Genomic DNA, 24,794 nt, shown 5'->3' with positions numbered 1-24,794 from the left:
CGAACCCTCTCCACTGGAGTACCCCAGGGTTCCGTCCTAGGGCCCCTACTCTTCTCCCTCTACACCAAGTCTCTTGGCTCGGTAATCTCTTTACATGGGCTCTCCTACCACAGCTACGCAGACGACACTCAACTCTTCCTGTCCTTCTCCCCGTCTGATGTACACGTGGCAACCCGTATCTCAGCATGTCTCGCTGACATTTCAACTTGGATGGCTGACCACCATCTCAAGCTCAATCTTAACAAGACCGAGCTCCTCTTCATTCCCGGGAAAGCCTGCCCTCTCCAAGACTTCTCCATCACAGTGGAGAACTCTACTGTAACCCCCTCCCTGACAGCCAAGAACCTTGGAGTGATCCTGGATAACCGACTTTCCTGTGCGGAGAACATTGCAGCAACGGCTCGCTCCTGCAGATTCTTTCTCTACAACATCAGAAGGATACGACCATTCCTTACCACAGAGGCAGCGCAACTCTTGACCCAGGCACTGGTCATCTCCCGCCTGGATTACTGCAATGTACTCCTGGCTGGGCTCCCCGCTTCAGCCATTAGACCTCTGCAGCTCATCCAGAATGCTGCTGCCCGGCTGGTATTCAACCTCCCCAAATACTCGCATGTCACCCCCCTCCTTCGCACCCTGCACTGGCTCCCGATAGCAGCTCGCATCAGATTCAAGACCCTGGTGCTTGCATACCAGGCAGCTAAAGGGACAGCCCCTGCCTACCTGAAGGAAATGGTAACCCCCCAAACCCCTGCCCGCTCACTCCGCTCCTCCACCTCGGCTGGCCGACTGGCCCCACCTCCTCTACACAGCAGTCGGGCTGCCCGATCACGTCTCTGTACAACACTGGCTCCCCGCTGGTGGAACGAGCTCCCAACGGCTGTCAGAACGGCAGAGTCACTACCCATCTTCCGTCGTAGACTGAAGACCCATCTCTTCAGGTTACATCTTAACTGCTCCTCCTGAGACATCTTCTGACCCTCACCACTACGTCTCCTAAAGACACTCGCTTTCCCCTCTACTGTGTCCCTAAGAACTTCTATTGCCCCCCTTGTACTGTTTCTCAGTTTCTCCAGCAATAAATAAAATAATAATAATGTTTTAGTAGAAGGCGATAATAGGGAGAAGGTTTTTCCTTCTATCAGTGGCCCCGGGCCCGAGCTAGAGTACTCTTCCTGCAACGAATGGTGGACTGCTGATTCACATGCTTAGTATTCAAATGTATTGATTGTAAGTCGCTTTGGAATAAGGCGTCTGCTAAATGCCAAAAATGTAAATGTAAATGTAGGACAGAGCCCTGAGGGACCCCAGTGGTATAGAGGGAGAACAGTAAGGGCCCTAGGACAGAGCCCTGGGGGACCCCAGTGGTATAGAGGGAGAACAGTAAGGGCCCTAGGACAGAGCCCTGGGGGACCCCAGTGGTATAGAGGGAGAACAGTAAGGGCCCTAGGACAGAGCCCTGGGGGACCCCAGTGGTATAGAGGGAGAACAGTAAGGGCCCTAGGACAGAGCCCTGAGGGACCCCAGAGGTATAGAGGGAGAACAGTAAGGGCTCTAGGACGGAGCCCTGGGGGACCCCAGTGGTATAGAGGGAGAACAGTAAGGGCTCTAGGATGGAGCCCTGAGGGACCCCAGTGGTGAGGGCTTGTGGGGAGGACAGTAAATCCTTTTGACATCACCGGGTAAGAGCGACCAGCCAGGTAGGAGAGTGCAGAGCCAGATGCCCAGTTTTGAGAGGGTGGAGAGAAGGATCGGGTGGTTTACTGTGTGGAAGGCAGCAGACAGGTCCAGGAGACACAGAGGAGAGGGAGGAAGTTTGAGCAGAGTGGAGGGCCTCCGTGACAGCAAGGAGAGCAGTCTCAGTAGTGTCCGGCCTTAAAGCCAGATTGGTGAGGGTCAAGGAGGATATTCTGAAGGAGATAGTGAGACAGTTGGTTAGAGATAGCACGTTCAAGGGTTTTAGATAAGAAGGCGAGAAGGGATACCGGTCTGTAGTTGTGGACGGACAGCAGACGGGTCAAGAGTTGGTTTCTTGAGAAGAGCTTGACTCTGGCTGTCGTAAAGACAGCCGAGACAGATCCTGCGGATAGAGAGGAGTTGATTACGGTTGTAATGAAAGGAAGGAGGTCTTTGGAAATGGATTGGAGAAGAGGGGAGGGGATGGGATGGGATCGAGAGGGCAAGTGGTTGCCTCCTTAGATGTGATCCGTTTTAGAATCTCATCAGGGGAGCGAGACCAGATACGCCAGAGCCAGAGTGTAGCAGTGGGTTTGGGAGAGGTGGAGAGAAGGAACTGCTAATGTCATCAACCTTCTTTTCACATGCACACACACACACACACACACACACACACACACACACACACACACACACACACAGATCTACTAAAGCTTTAGGTGGGTCACAATACAAGAACCTCGATGTTTGAGGTGAGTTGTCACTCACACTGCCCTCTGTTGGTGGCCCTGGCTGGTGCAGCTCCCAATTAAAAGAGTTGAAAGTGGCCACACTTCCCCTACACTCTGTAGAGGAGGGAGGCCACAAGCTCTGCAGCCAAAACCAGGGACATGTGGCGGTGGCCAGAGGGGCATTAGAAAGCCTGGTGACAGGAAACAGATGTGATACAGAGACGTTGTTGCCAACCGCATGGCACTGCAGCTGTAAGCACTAGTGATATAATAAAATGCTTGAACGTCAACAACAAGTAAGAAGCACTAGGATGTAGCATTCATAATATATGAAGAAAACACAACATAATTATAGACGTCTCATTATGTTAGAATGTCCTTTGTGTGTTCAAAATCTGCAATATACAGCAGACAAACTCACATGTGTTAAAGCCTGATTAGCCTCCTCCCTCCTTGGTGTGTTTTTGGCCCATGCAGAGTCAGTGTGTCCCACACGTATCCCAGTGGCCTCGCGTGACGAGAAGGGCTTTGAGCTGATGCTGGGTCTGAAGATCCACCAGAAGGCCAAGAAGATCCAGGGCTCTCTAGTGTCCGAGGCAGCCTACATCCTGAACAGCACTGTGGACATCACAGAGGACACCAGGTGGGTGGGCATGAGAACTATGAACTCTACCAGGTCAGAATGGTAGTGTAGACTCTTGATGCTGGTGGAGAGTGGAGGGTGCCTTGTCAACGTGTATGATAACACTAACAACGCAAACAACATACTGTAGGTGGTAATTCCAAAAACAGTGTTTAAGGCCTACTTCCCTGCTCCACACACACCATCTTAACTGGCAACTTGAATAAGTTCTTTCCATTGATTGATTGATTGATTGAAAACTTTATTAGAATGTTTGCAGAAGTAGGTACATGAAAGTACATATTACATGCAAGGTCAAACTAAGAGGATAAAAACCCAAGAAAGCCACTGGCTTATTTCAATTGGGGTCCTTGATTTTCAATTCATCGTAAGTCCATCACAGACTATAAGCTAGAAACCACAGAAAGTCTAGAAACATGCAGGTTCTTTTCCAGGCACTTGGACACTACCTCTCTGTTATGTTTGTGAACTTTACAAAGCAAACAACAGCTACTGCAATAGTGGAATATTCACTACTTTCTTGGCAGCCAATGGGAAAACACTGGAAGGTGAACAAGTATTCACCACACCCAAAACAACCCTTCACTTTGTACTATAATTGTTATGTTTTCTTCTAATATTTTACTATATTAGTCCCTATCAGACTATTAGCTTTCTTATTTGGGTTTTAGCATTCAGTCAAAATGTAATTATTTTACTTCAAAGAAGAGAGACATCATATTTGGACATCAATCTTTCTCTCCAAACCATCCCCACTCCAAACATAATATATATTATGACTACCTGCACACTACCTGACTACTACTTCATGGTATCATATCTGTACATATACAGATATCTGTGCATATTGTATGATATTGCATTTCATATTGTAACCTGCACAGCATTTTGGACTACTGCGACTGGTCTCACTGTAGTACGACTGGTCTCACTGTAGTACGACTGGTCTCACTGTAGTACGACTGGTCTCACTGTAGTACGACTGGTCTCACTGTAGTACGACTGGTCTCACTGTAGTACGACTGGTCTCACTGTAGTACGACTGGTCTCACTGTAGTATGACTGGTCTCACTGTAGTACGACTGGTCTCACTGTAGTACGACTGGTCTCACTGTAGTACGACTGGTCTCACTGTAGTACGACTGGTCCCACTGTAGTACGACTGGTCCCACTGTAGTACGACTGGTCCCAAGATGGCTGCGCGCTTAGACGCTGCGGCCGGAGTGGCTTCTACACTGGTGTTTCTTTGTGTTTTTAAGTACATTTGTATGTACACTTTTATTTTAGTACTTATAGGGAACAGTTGTGTAAATAGTACCTACAGCAGGCTCGACTTATTAGAAGTCGGCACGCAAAACGACAAGATATTTACAGCGGAGTTTCTGGAGCAAAACAGGATACACAAAGAGATCGCCCGTGTACCGGGAGAACCTTGGTACTCAGTTCCCTCCCTGAGGCGTAAACGCCGGCGGCGAGACCGTAGGAAACGACGGGGCCGCCGGGGAGGCCTGCTAGCAAGGTTAAGACGTAGCCCAGACAAACCTGCTTTGCCAAGTATTTTCCTTTCCAACGTCAGGTCCCTGACGAACAAGATGGATGAACTGAGACTACAGGTTGCTAAAAACAACATCGTGGGGGATAGCTGTGTGATTTCTGACCGAAACCTGGCTAAATGACACTATTGTGGACTCAGCTGTTAGCTTGGAGGGACGGACCTTACATCGCGCTGACCGAACGGAGCTTAGCGGCAAGTCAAGAGGGGGTGGGATCATAATATCGACGAAGGATAGCTGGTGCTTAAACACGAAAACTGTAAGTAGCCACTGCTCCCCAGACCTGGAATACTTGACTGTTAAATGCCGACCCACATACCTCCCGAGGGAGTTTAACGCGGTGCTCACAACATGTGTGTACATAGCGCCTAGCGCAGACGGCAGCCTAGCATTGGCGCGACTATATGAAGTCATCAGTGGCCAACAAAGCACTGATCCACAGGCTATTCACATCATAGCGGGGGATTTCAATCATGTCGACCTGAAGGCAGTACTACCCAAGTTCTATCAGCATGTGAAATGTGCAACGAGAGGAGAAAAAACACTGGACAAGGAATACACCAACATCAAACGTGCTTACAAGGCTAGTCCGCTAGCTCATCTAGGCATGTCTGACCATGTGTCAATCCTCCTGATTCCTGCATACACTACCATGGGGAAAAGTGCTCCCATCACCACTAAGACTGTCAGAACCTGGCCAGAAGGGTCCGCTCCACTGCAGATCTGCCTAAATGACACCCTATGGCAGGAATATGAGCATGAGGACCTGGAACAGTACACGTCGTCGGTTCTGAACCACATAGTGAACTGCACCAACTCAGTCACCGTGGACAAACGGGTCCGGGTCTACCCCAATACGAAGCCATGGATGACTGGGAAGGTCCAAAAACTGATCAACGAGAGGGACAACGCCTTCTTCGCAGGGAAGAGCACACCGCTGTACAGCTCCACCAGGGCCAACCTAAAGCGCGGAATCAAAGCGGCCAAGGCAGAGCACAGAGAGAAGATTGAGGAATGCCTCCTGAGCAACGACTCCAGGCGGATGTGGCAGGGGGTTCAGCAGATGACAAACTTCAGAGCCAACAGGCTCACAGCCGCAGAGGACGACCCCCTGCTGGCGGGAAAGCTGAACACCTTCTACGCCCGATTCGACGAGGGGCGAACGGAGGTAACCGCAACACAAACACCACTCTCTCCAGCTCTCAGCAGCCTCACCCTCACAGAGCATGAAGTGAGACGCGTACTGAAGGCGGTGGACCCCAGGAAAGCCTCGGGGCCGGATGGCGTCCTGGGACGGGTGCTGAGAGACTGCGCCGACCAGCTGGCCGGGGTTTTCACCAACATCTTTAACCAGTCCCTGTCCCAGGCCACCGTCCCACCCTGCCTGAAAACCTCAACTATCATCCCAGTCCCGAAGAAAAGCACGGTAGCACGGTAAGCTGCCTAAACGACTACCGCCCGGTGGCACTCACACCAATCATCATGAAGTGCTTCGAGAAACTAGTCCGGGCCCACATACTCACACGCCTCCCGCCCAACCTGGATCCATACCAGTTCGCCTACAGAGCCCACAGGTCCACAGAGGACGCCATCGCGACGACTCTCCACGCCACTCTATCCCACCTGGAGAGGGGAAACAGCTACGTGAGACTGCTCTTCGTGGACTTCAGCTCCGCCTTCAACACCATCCTTCCAGACAGGCTAGTGACCAAACTACTAGACCTGGGTCTATCACACTCTATATGTGCGTGGATCAAGGACTTCCTGACCGACCGCCCCCAGAGGGTGCGGGTGGGCCCCCACACCTCCACAGCCCTCAGCCTCAGCACTGGGTCCCCCCAGGGCTGCGTGCTAAGCCCCATCCTCTACAACCTCTACACCTACGACTTCACCCCCGTCCACCCCAGCAACTACATCGTAAAGTTTGCAGACGACACCACCGTGGTGGGATGTATCTCGGGGGGGGACGAGGCGGCGTACAGGGATGAGGTAGAGCAACTGAGCAAGCTGTGCAAGGTTAACAACCTGCTGCTGAACAAGTCAAAGACCCAGGAAATCATCATAGACTTCAGGAGGAAAAAGTCAGAGATCCAGCCCCTGCTCATCGACGGAGAGAGCGTGGAGAGAGTCTCAACCCTCCGATTCCTGGGACATCACATGCGGGATGACCTGACCTGGAAGGACAACACAAAAGGCACCATCAAGAGGGCACAACAGCGGCTATACACCCTGAGATGCCTCAGGAAGGAACACAGCAAGCAGGAGATACTGGTGACCTTTTACAGCGGCGCAGTGGAGAGCATCCTCACCTACGGCATCTGCAACTGGTTCTCCAGCTGCACAACAGCGGAGAGAAATGCGCTACAGAGAGTAGTGAGAACAGCACAGAAGATCACCGGCGCCCCCCTCCCCTCTCTGGAAGAGCTGTACAACACACGCTGTCTCAGGAAGGCCTCAAAGATCTCCAGGGACCCGACCCACCCTGGGCACGTACACTTTACCAGGCTGCCCTCGAAAAGGAGGTTCAGGACCCTGGCCGCTAAGACAAACAGACTGAAGAACTGCTTCTACCACAGGGCCGTCCAGGCCCTGAACACAGCAAAGACCTAAGTTCTGGGCCCTGGACAGTCTGGACGGATTGTATGGCAGCTGCTGGACTGAAAAAAAAAATCAGGTGTAGTGCTGAGGCACAAACATGTACATTTCAAGCCTGCAAACTGTGACACTTTAAATAACGTGAAAAAATATTATTGTGCAATATGACAACCCTAGTCGACTATCTGTACAGTATAGTACAGTGGATTGTGTACATAGCCTTTATTTATGTAAACCAGCTCCTTCCCTTCTTGTGATTTTTTTTAAAAGTTTTTTTTTTTTTCCTTTCCTAACACCAGGGGAGCCACCCCTCCTAAATTTCGTTGTTTGGTACCTGTACTGTAGCAATGACAATAAAGTCCATTCATTCATTCATTCTGTAGTACGACTGGTCTCACTGTAGTACGACTGGTCTCACTGTAGTACGACTGGTCTCACTGTAGTACGACTGGTCTCACTGTAGTACGACTGGTCTCACTGTAGTACGACTGGTCTCACTGTAGTACGACTACCATCACTTTATCACTTCATTACCTTTTTCTACTTTATTATTACTTACCTTACTTCATTCTATTATTGTTGATTTTGTATCCTGCTGCAATGCCAATGTTGAAGAACCTAAGCGTAAGAATTTTACTCTTGTGTACCCGTACATTGGATGTAATGAAAGCAATTCTGATTCTGATTCTGATTCTATTATCCATCAGCTCCGTTATGCATACCCCATATTTCCCCCATGCAGGGAGATCTTCCCAGAGGGTCTACCTCCGTCCTACGTGTTTGTGGCCACTGTCCGTCTAAAGGGCACCTCCAGAGGGGAGAGGTTTGACCTGTGGAGGGTTGTGTCTAAAGACAGGGTCACTCAGGCCATGGTCACACTGAACGGACGGGACAAATCTGTCACTTTCACTACGACTAGCACCTACGCCCTGGAGCAGAAAGTTACCTTGAGTGTTCCAAGCCTAAAGGTGGGTGGAGTTGATACAGTATGTGGACCTTGGATGTGTCAAACAGTTTGAACATCAGACATTCTCCATTCACAAGAACATGCAGTGTGACACCCTCTTTGAAAATCAGGAGTCTTAAAGAAAATGTTTCCTTTTTTTTTTTCCGTTCCCCTCCACAACTTTTTTTTACCCCCCTCCACAAATTTTTTTTACCCCCCCTCCACAACTGAGTTGGAAGGCCCAAGCTGTTGGGCGTCGCACACTTGGAACCTGTGCCCCTGTTGCCACGGTAGCTGCTGTATCCTGTTAGAGCTGCCGTGATGGTTTCTGTTTTTTCCACAAACATTCGTCACCCACGGTCCCAATTGCTCGAAACACACTCCCGGGGTTCTGAGCAAAGCCATTTCCAAGGAGACGTGAAGCCCATTATCTAGCACTGTTGGATGCCTCCTCATTTTCAATTGTGTTTTGGCACCCCGTTCCTAATGTCTTTTGATGCCCTCAGGGTAATTCATCTGGACCTGATGGCTGTAGGCCATGGAACTCTTGATTTAATGTTTCCCTCTTTGTGCCATGGAAAACGGAGGATATGGCCATAATACTAACTCCTCTATGCCACTGCTACCTACTCTGATTGGCATCATTGGCAATATGACTAGAGACTTTGCTGCCATAAGTAACACATAAGGTTACATTTACTTTGGCACTTGTAGTATAGACTAGTAGCATGGACACAGATGTGTTCAGTTAGGCCTGCAGTGAGGCATCTGAATAGGCCCACTGTTGCTGCTGCTGATGGAACCCAGCGATGCAGCCGCTAGTGTAATAGCACTATAATAGAACACATATTATGTGTGATTGACATTGAATCACAGTGATTCCCTTGTGCCTCTGTGGTGTCCCCGCTGTTCTGATTGGTGTGTGTCGGCCGCCGTTCCAGAGACTGTTTGATGAAGGCTGGCACCAGCTGAGGCTACTGGTGAGGCCCAGGCAAGTCACCGCTTTCCTGGATGACGAGGCGATCCAGGAAGTGGCCCTGGAGCCGGTTGAGCCGATCTACATCAACGGCAAGACACAGATCGCCAAGAGGACGGGGTCGGAGGTCACAGTCCCTGTGAGTAAAGAGAATAGTGTTCACTCTGTTGCAGACCACATGACTGTGAGTGGCACTGTCAAATATGGGGTGTGTTTTTGTATCACATGAAGCATTCTACGAATGCAATTAGTCAACATGGTTTTCCTTGTCGGATGGAATTCAATGGTCATTACATTTTGATGAGTCATTGTCTAAGTAATTGGATGCGGTTTGTTCAACACGTTTTTCTTTTTGGACCCTTTTTGCAGATAGAGATACAGAAACTGCGACTGTATTGTGACCCTTATCAAAGCGAGAGAGAGACAGCCTGTGAGATCTACTCAGTGGTAAGTGGGAAAGTCTGTTCATTCCTCCCACATTGCTACTTTAAAAATCTGATTAGATAAGATTTGATGATATTGTAGAAGTTAGACAACAAACCAGATATTTCTTTGAAATAAAATGCATTATTGAATAAATAATAAATAAATAATAAATATTTCTTTTTTTCTTTCACAGGATGATGAGAGGGTAAGTGTGACTGCTGTCTTTCATTTGTTGTTTGTGTTGTGGAGGCAGTTCACTGAAGTATGTTTACATGATTAACAGCTTCGACTAAGACCTGAGCCTCCAAGCTAATGACTGGACTTTAGCTCAATGGGCTAACACAGTCTTGTGGTACACAGACGACACTCTCAAATCCAGTCAGTCATCTCTACTTTAGAGTGTCACCGGTCTCAGCGTCTCACTAACCTTTGTGAATTTGACCTCCAGTGTCCGCTGGACCGTGAACCCACAGTAGAGGAGGAGTGTGACTGTTCCACTGGCCCCGCCGGGACCCCAGGCCTTCCTGGACCAAGGGTTAGTACCACACCTCTCATATACAATACACCCCCAGACCCACCTGGACCAAGGGTTAGTACCACACCTCTCATATACAATACACCCCCAGACCCACCTGGACCAAGGGTTAGTACCACACCTCTCATACACCCAGTGTACACATATGTGACAGGGTCTGGTGAAAAAGTCCCCAAGCATTTTATTTTTTTTCAAATCTGAAAATAGTTGGAGAAGATATGCTTCTTTGAATGTTGGTACACCTCAAACCAAATACATGGAGAAGCTCGCACTGAATCAAAGCAGATGCATTTGCTATCATCGCATTGGTAGCTAGCTTGCAGCTAAGAAGGAACATCGCTATGAACATCTAACTTTATGTTTAGCACATCACATCGACATGCTAAAAACACATAACTACACATAAATAGATGATCACACAGTTCTTGCTTTTGAGCACGTAATAAAACGTACGTTGTTTACATGCCATTTATCACTAACCCAGTAGCCTGAAGCAGGACAGGACGTGATACAGTGAATCTAATTCACAAATTATGAATACAAAGTATTTAGTGATCCTAAAACTGTTGTTTGTTATATTGAGTGGGCTCTTCAACACTTAAACTTTCATAATATAAAAGCGACTTGAGAATTGCCAACATGCAGACCTTTTCCACAGACCGTATCACATAATATGTACAGATTATTTTACACAATGACTAACTTCCTCCTTTCCTCTCTCCCTTTCTGCCTTTCTCTACATTTTTCTTTTACACTGTCAAACTTTTCTCTATTTTTCCTAGCTTTTTTCTGTCTGTCTGTCTGTCTGTCTGTCTGTCTGTCTTCACTTACAGTAAATGTTCTCAGGGCTTCTTCCCAGAGAGTGTTATCTGACAGATTGTTTAGTCTTCCCCCCTTCAGTGACTTCAGTGACACCGGAGCTTAAAGTGTTTCAATTAACAGTGGCAGGGCCTGAAACCTCATTCTGCCTGATTTATTACACTTAGTCCTTTCTCAAAATGGATCTGCGCGCAGAAAATCTGTTACACCATCAATCATTAGACACACCATCCATTATTACTGCAGTATTTATTTTAAAAAAACGTTTTCTTTCAAAACAAAATGGGGGATACAAAGAAAGTGAACAGTCCCTTCAACAATGCTATTTCTGGTCCTGAGTTTACGCCTGTGGTTTAAGACAATAAATCCAATTGTATTGTTTCTACAGTAGCTGCCCCTGCCTATTCAGCAGTTCTTATTCACAGTTATTGAAGTGCACACTGAGGGTTTGATGCTACTGGTCTGATGACCAAACCACCCTCAAGACCACCAGGACCAAGCTCCGGACCTGGGGTGATAGGGCCTTTTCAGCCGCAGCCCCGTCCCTCTGGAACACCCTCCCCAACCACATCAGACAGGCCAACACCCTCCCAACATTTAAACAGGCCCTCAAAACCCATCTCTTCAAGCTTGCCTTCCCCAGTTAACCCTCTCCCCCTCCCCTTCCCATGTGTCCCCAGCACTACCTCAATTAGACCCCTATACTATTTACCTGTTGTTTATTTTTATTATTACTACTCGATCTTTTCAGTTTGTAAAGTGTCTTTGAGTGTCTAGAAAAGCGCTATATAAGTCTAATGTATTATTATTATTATTATTATTATTATTATTATTATTATTATTATTATTATTATTCATCGGCAGACAACCCGGTAACGAACACAGGAACGGAACAGACTACGAGATTGATGATCAGCATACCTGAGGCTCCGACAGTTACAGCAGGACACACGCTCCAGAACTGCGTATGTGGTTGGACAAAGGTTACTTCCACCCATGGCCTGAAGATACACCAGGGCAAGAAAGGGTGCCTAAAGAAGGGTCAACAGGGAAGTCGCATCGACAGCTACTTTTTGAGAAGCAGGCCGAGTCAGTCGACTGAAGTTCAGCAGCAGGACACACACCACAGTCTGCAGGACATCAACACCCCTGTCCCAGAGGAGGAAGAACAAGGCACAGGAGAGCAACCTGAATCCAACACATCACGACCACCAGCAGAGAAGAAGATCCAGGGGCGAAGGCCATTAGTCAAGTGGCCAAAGTCCTGCAACAAGACGCTGTGGAAGGAGGTCAACACTGATCTCTGCAACATCCTAGAAGGGATCAGAGGCACCACCATGAAGAAGTTGGAGAGAATGGGCAACCTCATCTATGCCTATGGAGTGGAACAGTTCGGAGTGGTCGAAGGCAAACGATCTACTCAGTCAATTCCCACCAAGTCCAGAAGGCAGACAGAAATAGACCGACTAGTCAAGGAGAGGAGGCAGCTGAAGAAGCAATGGAGGAAGGCCACAGAGGAGGAGAAGGAGGGAATAAACCTGCTGCAGGAAGAGATTAAGAGCAGGCTTGCAACACTGAGGAGAGCTGAAAACCTCCTGAAGAGGCGCAGAAGGAAGGAGCAAACAAGATCACGCTTCTACAAAGATCCTTTCAAATTTGTGAAGACTCTCTTCACAAAGGAGAAGAGTGGAAGTCTCTCAGTGGCAAAGGCCCACCTGGAAGAACATCTGAAAAAGGGCTGCACAGATGACCGACACCAGGAAGAGGTCACGCTCCCACCTGACATGCCACCAGTCAATCCACCAGAGCACGAACTAGATATCAGTCCACCCAGGTGGAGCGAAGTAGACAACACTGTGCGTAGAGCAAGGGCCGTGTCAGCTCCAGGTCCCAACGGAGTTCCATACAGGCTCTACAAAAACGCACCAGATGTCCTGAGATTCCTCTGGAAGCTGATGAAAGTTGTGTGGCAAAAGAAGGCGATACCAACGTCCTGGCGGAGAGCCGGAGGGATCCTTATCCCCAAGGAAAAGGATTCAACAGAAATCGGACAGTTCCGGCAGATCAGCCTTCTAAATGTCGAGGGAAAAATCTTCTTCAGCGTGGTCGCTCATAGGCTGGCAGGATACCTGCAAAGAAACAACCTGATTGACACGTCAATCCAGAAAGCAGGCATCTCAGGCTTCTCAGGGTGTGTCGAACATGCTAGTGTCATCTGGCATCAGATCCAGGTCGCCAAGAAGGAGGGAACGGATCTCCACGTGGTGTTCCTGGATCTCGCGAATGCCTTTGGCTCAGTCCCTCACAACCTCCTGTGGACAGCCTTCGACTACTTCAGGATCCCACCAGCTCTCACAACCCTTGTCAAGGCCTACTTCCAGGACGTCCAGCTCTGCGTGACCACAGCAGAGTACACCACAGCATGGCAACATCTGGAAGTGGGAATCATGGCCGGCTGCACCATCTCCCCGCTGGCCTTCACCCTGGCCATGGAGGTCATTATTCGGGCCTCTCGATGGGTGGTTGGCGGACAGCGAATAAGACCTGGGCTGAGGCTGCCGCCGATCAGAGCCTACATGGATGACCTCACAACACTCACCACGACCAAGGCTTGCACAGTACGGCTACTAGGAAAGCTCCAGGAAAACATTGAGTTGGCTCGCATGAAGATCAAACCGAGCAAGTCCAGAAGCATCTCCATTGTCAAGGGGAAGCTGTCAGACCACCGCTTCCACATTGGCAAAGAACCCATTCCAACGGTCTCCGAGAAGCCTGTGAAGAGCCTAGGTCGTTGGTATGATGCCTCCCTCAAAGATAAAGAGCAAGTAGAGCAGCTCAGGAAGGAGGTAGCCAGCGGCCTGGAGAACATCGACAGAACCCTGCTTCCTGGCAAGCTGAAGCTCTGGTGCATGCAGTATGGACTACTTCCACGTCTCCTGTGGCCACTAACCCTCTATGAAGTTCCTCTCTCAAAGGTGGAAAAGCTGGAGAGACTGGTCAACTCATATGCAAGGAAGTGGCTTGGCCTTCCCAGGTGCCTCAGCAGCATTGGGCTCTACGGCAAAGGGATGTTACACCTGCCCATTTCCAGTCTGACAGAGGAGTACAAGTGTGCCAAAGTCAGACTGGAGATGATGCTTCTGGATTCGAATGATCCATTTGTAGCCCAAGCTGCCCCCATCCTGGCCACTGGGAGGAAGTGGACCCCATTGGCTGCAACTGAGCAGGCAAAGGCAGCACTCAGACACAGGGACATTGTGGGCCGAGTCCAGGAGGGGAGGAGTGGTCTTGGCCTCGGGATTAGTACACCGGCCTGGAGCAAGGCCAATCCATCTCAGAGACGCAAGCTGGTGGTCCAGGAGGTACGTCGGGAAAAGGAAGCAGGAAGGCGCGCACAAGCTGTGGCGCAGGCAAAGCAAGGGCAGTGGATGGCATGGGAAGGAGTGGAAAAGAGGAAGATCTCCTGGAAAGATCTGTGGGAGATGGAGGCATTCAGAGCGAGCTTCACCATCAGGGCTGCCTACGATGTCCTGCCTTCTCCTGCAAACCTAAGCCAGTGGTATGGCGAAGACCCCACGTGCCCTCTATGTCAAAGTCCAGCAACACTGAAGCACATCTTAGTGGGATGCAAGACTAGCCTCACCCAAGGCCGTTACACCTGGCGGCACGACCAGGTGCTAAGGTGTCTTGCAGCAGTGCTGGAAAGTCAATGGACAAGTGTGAACGCCCTTCCTCCCCCGTCATCCCGGTGGCAGCCAGCACCATTTGTTCGGGAGGGCGAGGGTCAAGCCAGCCTCACCACCATAAGACCAGACACTGGGCAGCTGGGCAGAGCACGGGACTGGAAGCTGCTGGCAGACTTGGACAAGAAACTCTGCTTCCCAGCTGAGATCGCAGCCACCAACCTGCGACCAGACCTTGTGCTGTGGTCAGCCTCGCTCAAGCTCGTTTACATCATCGAGCTCACTGTGCCCTGGGAGGGTGCAGTGGAGGAGGCCTACGAGCGGAAGAGGCTGAGGTACACTGAACTCGCAGCAGATGCCCAACAACAAGGCTGGACAGCGAAGGTACGCCCATTGGAAGTAGGCTGCAGAGGGTTCGTAGCCACCTCAACATCCAGGCTAATCAGGGAGATGGGAGTGCGAGGGAAGACCCACCGGCAGGCAATCAAGGACCTCTCCAGGGCTGCTGAAAAGGGGAGCCAGTGGCTGTGGATGAAGAGAAAGGACTTGACCCGGGCGTTCAAATGAGCTGATCGCATCTAGGGAGTGAACCTGGGACGCTGGGATTCACTGCTGAACCCTCTGGAGGTGTCGTGGGCTTATCAGCGAAACATTCATGAAGGAGGGCGCCCACTTGACAACCCAAAGGATGCCATCGCTCATTTGAACACCACAGAGTCTCATCGGTGCCTTAAGTATGTATCTATCGAGGGATATCAACATCTAGTCCTACATAACAGATTATTATTACTGTATTTTGACTTGTTGAATCCTCCAGGGCGTCCAGGGAGAGCAGGGCAGGTCAGGACCCCCAGGGCCTCATGGTAAGACTGTGAGTACACATCTATGTCTAATACAATCATCCTATGGATACCGTACAACGCTTGTTAAAAAAACAAACACTGTAATTGATTGGTTTTCATCAACGTCTGCCTCTTGTTTCTGACCCAGGGAAACACAGGAAAGGCTGGTGGACCTGGGGCACCTGGGATACCAGGGGAGAGGGTGAGGCATATGTCTAGTCTAACACCAGCCCTCCTGTTAAACACTGCCTGTAGATCTGACCAGACCACTGAGACATTGGAACTGTTCTCTTTCCACAGGGTGGATTGGGCCCACATGGAACCACAGGACATCCTGGACTGAATGGTGGTAAAGTAAGCCCCTGTTCTCACCTGCATGGTTTGGATCAATAATTGCTCAAAAGCATACCGTAACCATGGAAATGGAATGAAAATGGAATTGTATGTCAATTAGCATCATATATGTATGTATGTATCTCTATAAGCATGCACAGGAGCAGTATGCAGTAGGTGCAGTATCTATGACCACAACATTGTGGTTATTCAACCCCGGTCGAACCCATGGCGGGGTGTGCAGGCTTTTGTCCCAGCCCAGTACGTACACAATGATTTAGTGAATGGAGGTCTTCAGCCTAACCCTAACCCTGTGGTACTCAGGACCCGGCGGCTCATTTAGAACTGTTGCCAAAACGACACTAAACACTGTAACGACACACTAAACACTGTATAACACTAAACACTGTATGTGCTTTACACACTAAACACTGTATGTGCTTTACACACTAAACACTGTATGTGCTTTACACACTAAACACTGTATGTGCTTTACACACTAAACACTGTATGTGCTTTTCACACTAAACACTGTATGTGCTTTTCACACTAAACACTGTATGTGCTTTACACACTAAACACTGTATAACACTAAACACTGTATGTGCTTTACACACTAAACACTGTATGTGCTTTACACACTAAACACTGTATGTGCTTTACACACTAAACACTGTATGTGCTTTTCACACTAAACACTGTATGTGCTTTTCACACTAAACACGATATGTGCTTTACACACTAAACACTGTATGTGCTTTACACACTAAACACTGTATAACACTAAACACTGTATGTGCTTTACACACTAAACACTGTATAACACTAAACACTGTATGTGCTTTACACACTAAACACTGTATAACACTAAACACTGTATGTGCTTTACACACTAAACACTGTATGTGCTTTTCACACTAAACACTGTATGTGCTTTACACACTAAACACTGTATGTGCTTTACACACTAAACACTGTATAACACTAAACACTGTATGTGCTTTACACACTAAACACTGTATAACACTAAACACTGTATGTGCTTTACACACTAAACACTGTATAACACTAAACACTGTATGTGCTTTACACACTAAACACTGTATGTGCTTTACACACTAAACACTGTATGTGCTTTTCACACTAAACACTGTATGTGCTTTACACACTAAACACTGTATGTGCTTTACACACTAAACACTGTATGTGCTTTTCACACTAAACACTGTATGTGCTTTTCACACTAAACACTGTATAACACTAAACACTGTATGTGCTTTACACACTAAACACTGTATGTGCTTTACACACTAAACACTGTATGTGCTTTACACACTAAACACTGTATGTGCTTTTCACACTAAACACTGTATGTGCTTTTCACACTAAACACTGTATGTGCTTTACACACTAAACACTGTATAACACTAAACACTGTATGTGCTTTTCACACTAAACACTGTATGTGCTTTACACACTAAACACTGTATGTGCTTTTCACACTAAACACTGTATGTGTTTTACACACTAAACACTGTATGTGCTTTTCACACTAAACACTGTATGTGCTTTTCACACTAAACACTGTATGTGCTTTTCAAAAAAGGCGCATGCATGAAAATATTGAGATTTATAAACGGCTTCAATCTCCAGTGTATAATATCCACGCCTTACAAAAATATAACAATAAGAAATAAGAGAACACCTTTTTTTCTTAAGAGCCTCTCGTAAAGCCAAACTAATCCAAGCTAATCTAAAGTGTGTGTACTGTAGCCTACGCTGGTCAAAAGTTTGTGTGGAGGTAAGCACATTCTCATGTCAAGTTCCTGTTTTATAAATGCCGACGTTTGCGTAAAAAACTGGTGCACGCATGTTTTGGCTTTTACTGAGTTTGTACACACCAGGTTATACATGAGGCCCCGGGACACAGGTACACCGCCTTGACATGTTCCTGTCTGTGTCCAGGGGGAGAGAGGGGAGTCAGGGCTTCCAGGGAGACAAGGACCTCCAGGACCCAAGGTGAGACCCAAGCCTGACCTCCACCCACTTAACCAGGGTGAGAACACCCAGCCAGCCAGCCTGCCCACTGCAGCCCAGCCCTCCCGACCTCAGCCCCTGTCTGAAGACCACAATGGTTCTCTGTATACCAGCTATGTTCTGGATCAGTGCTGGAGACCTGGAGAGGTTCTCAACAAGTGGTCAGTGCCAGTGGAAAAACAACATGGAGTTCATCCCTGGAAGGACAGACGGAGGGGGAATGGATAGACTTCTTTTCACATATCAAAATGAAAATTGGGAAAGAAAAAGAGTATAGTAAATAACATGACAGAAGCCCCAAAAATACTTTGAGTTCATCAAAGTTTCAGGGCCTTACTGTGTGTTGTTCAAATGTTGTCTTTGTTTCATTCAAGGGTCCTGCTGCCTCACGGTTAAACCTTGGTGCCGTTGGAATGCCAGGGAAAAGGGTAAGAGAAGGAGAGAGAATTATTAAATTAAATTAACCCGAACTGTGGGCCTTACAACACCTGTTTAATATCGTTTTTCTTGTCTATATGTGTTGTCCATAGGGACTTCAAGGTGAACGGGGACAACCAGGACTTGGAGGAGAGATCGGTCCAATGGTAAGAGCAGGTTTTCGATATGAGTTTCTGTCCAGACACATCAACAAAACTGATGGAAATGTAATGGGCCACCCTCCTGTGGCTTCATGTATTTCTAATTATCCAATATAAGAACCAATCAACCAATGAGCGAGTGAATGAATAAACAAATCAATATATGAATGAATCAGTCAGTCAGTCATATCATCCAAGGTCTAGTAGTTCTACTAGCCTCCGGCTGTTCATCCTGGATTCAGTGTTTGTGTTCTGTGACTGTGAGCCTAACCAAATCATTCAGAGCAGATCTGTGATGCCTCATTGGAGACTTTATTCCCTTTGCGGTGACGATATGGGTCTGTTGGTGGAGTTATGGGTCTGTTGTCTGATGGTGGAGTTATGGGTCTGTTGTAGGGCTGTCAGACATGGGAGAGAATGTTACCACAGTGTGGGCCTGCTAACTCCGTCCTCCCCATACCCCTGGCAGTCTGTTTGAAGTGGGAGTAGCAGGGGCTAATTACTGTAATTGTGTTTGATTTGGCACGTACAGAGGAAAAGGCTTTGGTATTAAGCTTTTCTGCTCCAGTTTACCCTGAAGAGGTCTTTATTTTCCATACAGGGGGATCCTGGGCTGCCTGGCAAAGACGGGCTGACTGGGCCGGTGGGGCAGAAGGTGAGTCAGTGTAAGCTTCTTACTTCTCCATGACAACCTGCCCTCCATGACAACTTGCCCCATAGTTATTCTATAATTAGGTTACACAATGTACACAGTGAAAGAACATTTGTCTACACAATGTTTCAGATTGACGGGTGTCGTTACTATGTAATTAAATTGTGATTAAATTCAATTTTTCATATATTGTAAGGTACAAAATGGAAATAAAGTGCACAATATTCAAAGCAAGGATGGCTTGTAGGCATGAAGCTTCATCTATTCATCTGGGCCAACAGTAGCATCAAATCGTCACTCACTAGAGGCGTTTTTTATTCAATTAAGTGAAGGCCATAAAATTGACCACATCTAAAGGATGTTTAGTTGTGAAACATGAAAACAACAACTGTGTGAGTTCTGCAGAACAACATGTATGAAGGCTAACTGAGGATGTCTTGGAAACTTGGTGATGTGTGAAACCGATTCACTCTCGACCACACAGTAATTTAGCAGTTTTCCTGTTATTATAATGAAATTGAGCTATGGACACTATGGAACTGTAATTCCACAGGGCCATGGTGGGTCTCTGTGTGGGTTGATCACTGCTACAGTAATGCCGGAGGTCTTGTTCACACTTTGTGTTTGTAATGTGAAACACATGCAGTGCACTACTGCAGAGGAAGCTTGACACAACCCAGTCCAGTTCTGGTTAACTATGTCTTGTCAGACACCAACACGTTCTTTGATCAGACTGAACCTTCAAAACCAAGTGGTTAACAGATGTGTCAGGGATAATGTCATGGCATGTCATCCATCATTGTGTTCCGTTTTGCTTCGTCAGTACAATCATGTAGAGAAGGATTTACTTTTATTTTTTATTTTATTTTTTATTTTATTTTATTTTTTTACATATTTGGCATTTGGCAGACACTTTTTTCCAAAGCGACTTACAACAAATACATTTTGTCTAAGTAAGTGAATCATCTCTCCATCAGTCATCGCAAGAAAGATCTACAACAAAACTGCTCCTGGGACAAGCTGCAGTAGCATTCACTTGAGGTACTTCTCAGATACCACAAGTCAAATAAACACTTTGCATTTCCCCTCGATACAGTTTCAGGGAACATTGCACAGCCTAATGATTTACAGGAAATCAATCTGCCTTTGCACTAGACATGGCTTTTCTCATACAGTCTACTGAAACATTGAGTTAGCTCTGAGTTAGCTCTGTTAGCTCTGTTTATAAGACTAACAAGAACAAACAAATACTGTAAGCATGGAAAAGTTAGGACTGTCCCTGTCCCCCCTGTCCCTCCTGTCCCCCCTGTCCCCCTCCACCACCACCACCACCACCCCCCCCCCCCCACCCCCTCATGCTTTCAGCCTAGATTGTCATTGTCGTTTTAACATTGATCAATATGCTAGTATTTAACTTTCAAAATCCCTCTTAGACATAGTCAATGCATATCTATGTGTTTTGATTCATTCAGCCAACACAAATCATGCAGTGCAATCTGAACATGCAGTGAATCGTTGCAAGTAAATGGCATGCTTGAAGAGCTCAGTATTGCTTAAATGTCAAACTAAATGTCCAATTAAAAACAAGAGTTGTGTTAAGAATGCCGTATGTATGCCTGCACTTGTCTGAAGGTGTGTGTTTTTCCTGTCCTGGGTTTGAATGAGACAAACTCACCCCGCTGACAGCTCAGGTGGCTGGGTGCCATCACGGGAGTGTTTTCACATTGCTGGCAGAGTGCCATCATCCCCACATCTAATGTTCTGTGGGCTGTGCCAAGCTGGGTCTGTGTACATGAGTGACCTCCAGCTAAGAACATTTCTAACTGTAACACAGTATGACTCTGAGTCGCCTGTGAGGCCATGGCGTCATCATTAGCCTGGCTAGTCCCCAAAGACCTGCTACTTACTGTAGTTCACTGACAGAGAGGTGATGTTGCAGCTTCCAAATCAATGCCGCAAAGTCTATAAATTTAGTATGAATATGGGTATTATTAGATGATTCATTAGTGTAAGTTTATGTTTGTAAGACCGACTGTGGTAGGCTGGGTCTATCCCTCATGGCTAAGCTGTTCTGTCCTGATTTTGATTAAACATTAGGATATGACTAATGTTATACAAAGCCAGAAGGAATTTAAAGTCAACCCCATGAATAAATTAATGGTATTTGGCTTGACAAAATGCTTTTCAAGAAGCAGTCTGTCTAGAGAGTGTTGAGTTATTGTGTCATTTATTTCATAATGCTGGTTCTCAATCTCTCAAGGTTTTTCGCTACAGTGAGAATGGTGTGAATCACATGAGGTGAAATAGTTTTTCTCTCCAGCAAACATTTTCCACTGCACTTACAAACCTAACACAATATTTGTTGGGGTAGTACACTTTGAGGGCATATTTGCTGTGTCAGGGGCAAAAACAAGACTTTCATATGTATTTTGTCAAACCAAGACCATACTCTAGAGTCTACAGTCTAAATATAGTGTGGATGAATGACTGCATCTAGCGTCCATTACTGTTGGGTGTGTATTATTTTTGATGTGATTAGTAGTGAGGTATGTGAGACCAAAGATTGACAGGCAAAGACAGGCAGGTTTGGGGCATACAGTAGCGTCTGAGCATTGAGCAAACATTACCTCCTCCTCCTCCTGTTGTTAATGCTTGTTACAATAGCAAGTCAACACGGCAGCCAATATTTGTTCATACTGTAAGAGTCAGCATGTCATGAACCTGCAAACCCCCTGACCTGATGGAAGCAAGTATAGTATAGTACAGTGTCTTAAGTTAGTACTGTGATGTAACTGGTTATTTTACTTTATGACATGTGTGCTGTGTGTACAAAAGGCTAAAAAAGATAACCCCATGCTCAAAATGGCATGGTCTTGTAACCTCCTCTTTGGATAGGAGCGTAGTTAAACACCATAATGGATAGGAGCGTAGTTAAACACCATAATGGATAGGAGCGTAGTTAAACACCATAATAGATAGGAGCGTAGTTAAACACCATAATGGATAGGAGCGTAGTTAAACCATAATGCCACAAAAGCTGGAAGTGAAACCTTAAGCGGGGTACACACATAAGGATTTTCCCGATTTTCGGATGTCTGAAAACGACAGAAAACGCCCGATTATCAGATGGATCTTAACATTTTCCTATAACAAAATCCTGTGGTGTGAGGTGTGTAAGAGTCAATCAATTGTCAATTGTCAATCAACTCTCCCGACAACCTGCTCGGAAAATGGGCGTGGCCGGCAAATCAAGAAGCGAGCTGACTTCTTCTTTTCATTATTCGGCACTTTAATTGCCCTGTCGCACATGGTTGTCTCGTACAGGTCAGTCAGGGTACTACGTTAGATAATAATAATAATAATAACTTTATTTTATAGAACTTTTCCTGCAAACATTGCGGCTCAAAGTGCTTTAATCATTATATAATCTTAATTTAATTATTTTGTAATTTAAAGGCAATATTAAAAGGATGGGTTCACGCGAGATTTCTGGCTTCGGGAACGAGACTCTAGAGATTCTGGAATCTGTCGTTCCCCACGCCCATTTTCCGAGCAGGTTGTCGGGAGAGTTGATTGCACAATTGAAGAGAAATTACTCTTAACACACCTCACACCACAGGATTTTGTTATAGGAAAATGTTAAGATCCATCTGATAATCGGGCGTTTTCTATTGTTTTCAGACATCCGAAAATCGCGCCAAATTCGGCCTGAAAATCCTTATGTGTGTACCCCGCATTAGTTTCAGCTCACATCCCTCGTCCCCTCCCTTCATCTGCTGGGCCTGCTTGGCTTCTCTCATGTGGTCTGGTGGTTTCACACACACACACGCACACACACACACGCACACACACACACACACACACACACAAACACACGCACACACGCACACACACACAAACGCACACACACACACACACACACACACACACACACACACACACACACACACACACACAATTACAGACTCATATAGACATAGACACACAAGCAAATGAGGCTGTGAAGATACTGTACAGACTAGTGTACTGTGCTGTCCTTTAAACAGTACTGGATTGTAGGCTGTCTATTCATATTAATCTCTATGACCATACATATAATATATATAACAGAAGTATAGCCTAGACCTGGCAATTTCACCCACGAAAACAATGTCATTGTTGGGATACAATTACAGTATCTTCTGCCATTTCAACAGGGCCTTTGTGAGGTCCTCCTGTCAAAGCCATTAAGTCTGTTTCTCTTCTACTGTGCTCAATGCCCACATGAGTCACAATACAGAAGAAGGACTTCATGGAGGACTGTCTGTGTGCACATACAGGACGTATCAGTTATGGTCCTTAAGCAGGGGGTTTTAGTACAGTAGATGGGTTATGCATGTGTGTTTGCCTTCTCTCTCTCTCTCTCTCTCACACACACACACACACACACACACACACACACACACACACACACTCATACACACACACACACACACACACACACATACAGACACATGTTGGAACTTGTTTCAGTAACCCACATGAACAATAACAAGACCTGGGATATGACCCACAAATGAAAACAGCCCAGCTGTAGCCCACTCCCGTTAAGCCCACTCCCGTTAAGCCTCTTCCTTTAGGACTGCAACAAATGATTTGACATGGACGCCGGAGTGTGTGTATTTTGACGTCATACAGGGAAAAGGTATCCCTCATATGAATCTCTGCTGATCATTGATAATGACTGAGTGATGGCTGAGGGACAAGATGAGGGGATTACATTTAAGGCGTAGGCAAGCTGCTTTACACGTTATGTTGGCAGAGGGACCTCCTACTGCAGATGATTAGTCAGTATTGTTCAGCATCTTAATGTAGTGTTGTGGTTTTATATCATTATACTGAGAATTGAAGTCTCTCTACAGTTTTTTGCGAATCTAGCAGCACTCAAGGCCCATTTCCTTCCTGTAAGGGATGGGCCAAGATCTGTGGTGCAGTGAATAATTCTGACTATGGACAGGGCCCATAACTTGTGCAATCACAGATTTGTATAATATGATTGGGACAGTTCTATAAATCTGAGTCTCGCCCAATGTTGGGGGCTTTTGGCTTTTTGTCTGCTCTTTTCTCTCTGCGCTCAGGTGACTTTGCTTTACAAGGCCTCTTTGGAGACAGTTGAGTTAAGCTCTTTGTGCTTTATAAGTTTTACTCAATCTATTAAGAATTGATTAAATCCAGGACAGTAGTTCTGAGACTAGCATGTATGTTACCAAGTGAACACCTTCAGTATGACAAATGCAATACACAGTATATGTTGTAAACATGGCGGGGCTCTGGCAGCTTGCTTTGCATAGTCATGCATCTAAACCCAACACATTACACTCACAGCTGCTTAAATGTGATTGCTGTGTCATGGAAAGTGTACTGCAAAAATCACTTCACGTTTCACCATGGCTCAGTGGAATTGTGTATCCTCTTAAATGATGATCAGTTGTCTGTGTAGGGATTATGCTTTGATGTTTGCAAAACATTGATTGTATAATAATTCATATAAATGTTTCACCATTATGTGTAACTGGCGAGATTATGTATCTGTGGTACATGTGGTTTTATGTCATGTGATATTTCTATCTACATAGCCTATTTGAGGTTCATAATGAAAATAATACCATTGACAGAATAGAATGGTCATTTGTGAAACTCCATCATAGTTATTGGTATTGGTAATCAGTCACTATAACCGTGGGGCGGCTGTGGGTCAGGAAGTAGAGCCGGCTGTTGGTCAGGAAGTA

The 24,794-nt window shown here is 46.6% G+C and overlaps 1 protein-coding gene across 1 annotated transcript in view; it reads left to right on the top strand.

Moving 5' to 3' along the window:
• LOC308169790 (uncharacterized protein) overlaps positions 1 to 24,794 on the top strand; it is a 65,482-nt gene that overhangs the window by 3,401 nt on the left and 37,287 nt on the right. The window contains exons 4-16 of the mRNA XM_080544537.1: positions 2,886 to 3,051; positions 7,942 to 8,167; positions 9,087 to 9,260; positions 9,491 to 9,568; positions 9,741 to 9,752; positions 9,996 to 10,082; positions 15,402 to 15,455; positions 15,575 to 15,628; positions 15,727 to 15,780; positions 17,725 to 17,778; positions 18,171 to 18,224; positions 18,327 to 18,380; positions 18,976 to 19,029. Of these exons, the coding sequence (XP_080400663.1) occupies positions 2,886 to 3,051; positions 7,942 to 8,167; positions 9,087 to 9,260; positions 9,491 to 9,568; positions 9,741 to 9,752; positions 9,996 to 10,082; positions 15,402 to 15,455; positions 15,575 to 15,628; positions 15,727 to 15,780; positions 17,725 to 17,778; positions 18,171 to 18,224; positions 18,327 to 18,380; positions 18,976 to 19,029 (1,121 nt within the window). The remainder of the gene's footprint in view (positions 1 to 2,885; positions 3,052 to 7,941; positions 8,168 to 9,086; positions 9,261 to 9,490; positions 9,569 to 9,740; positions 9,753 to 9,995; positions 10,083 to 15,401; positions 15,456 to 15,574; positions 15,629 to 15,726; positions 15,781 to 17,724; positions 17,779 to 18,170; positions 18,225 to 18,326; positions 18,381 to 18,975; positions 19,030 to 24,794) is intronic.

This window comes from Nansenia antarctica (assembly GCF_963989245.1).
Source record: "Nansenia antarctica genome assembly, chromosome: 13".
NCBI classification, from domain to species: Eukaryota; Metazoa; Chordata; class Actinopteri; order Argentiniformes; family Microstomatidae; genus Nansenia; species Nansenia antarctica.
The sequence above is the reverse complement of the archived record's forward strand: the minus strand, read 5'-3'. Positions and strand labels throughout refer to the sequence as shown.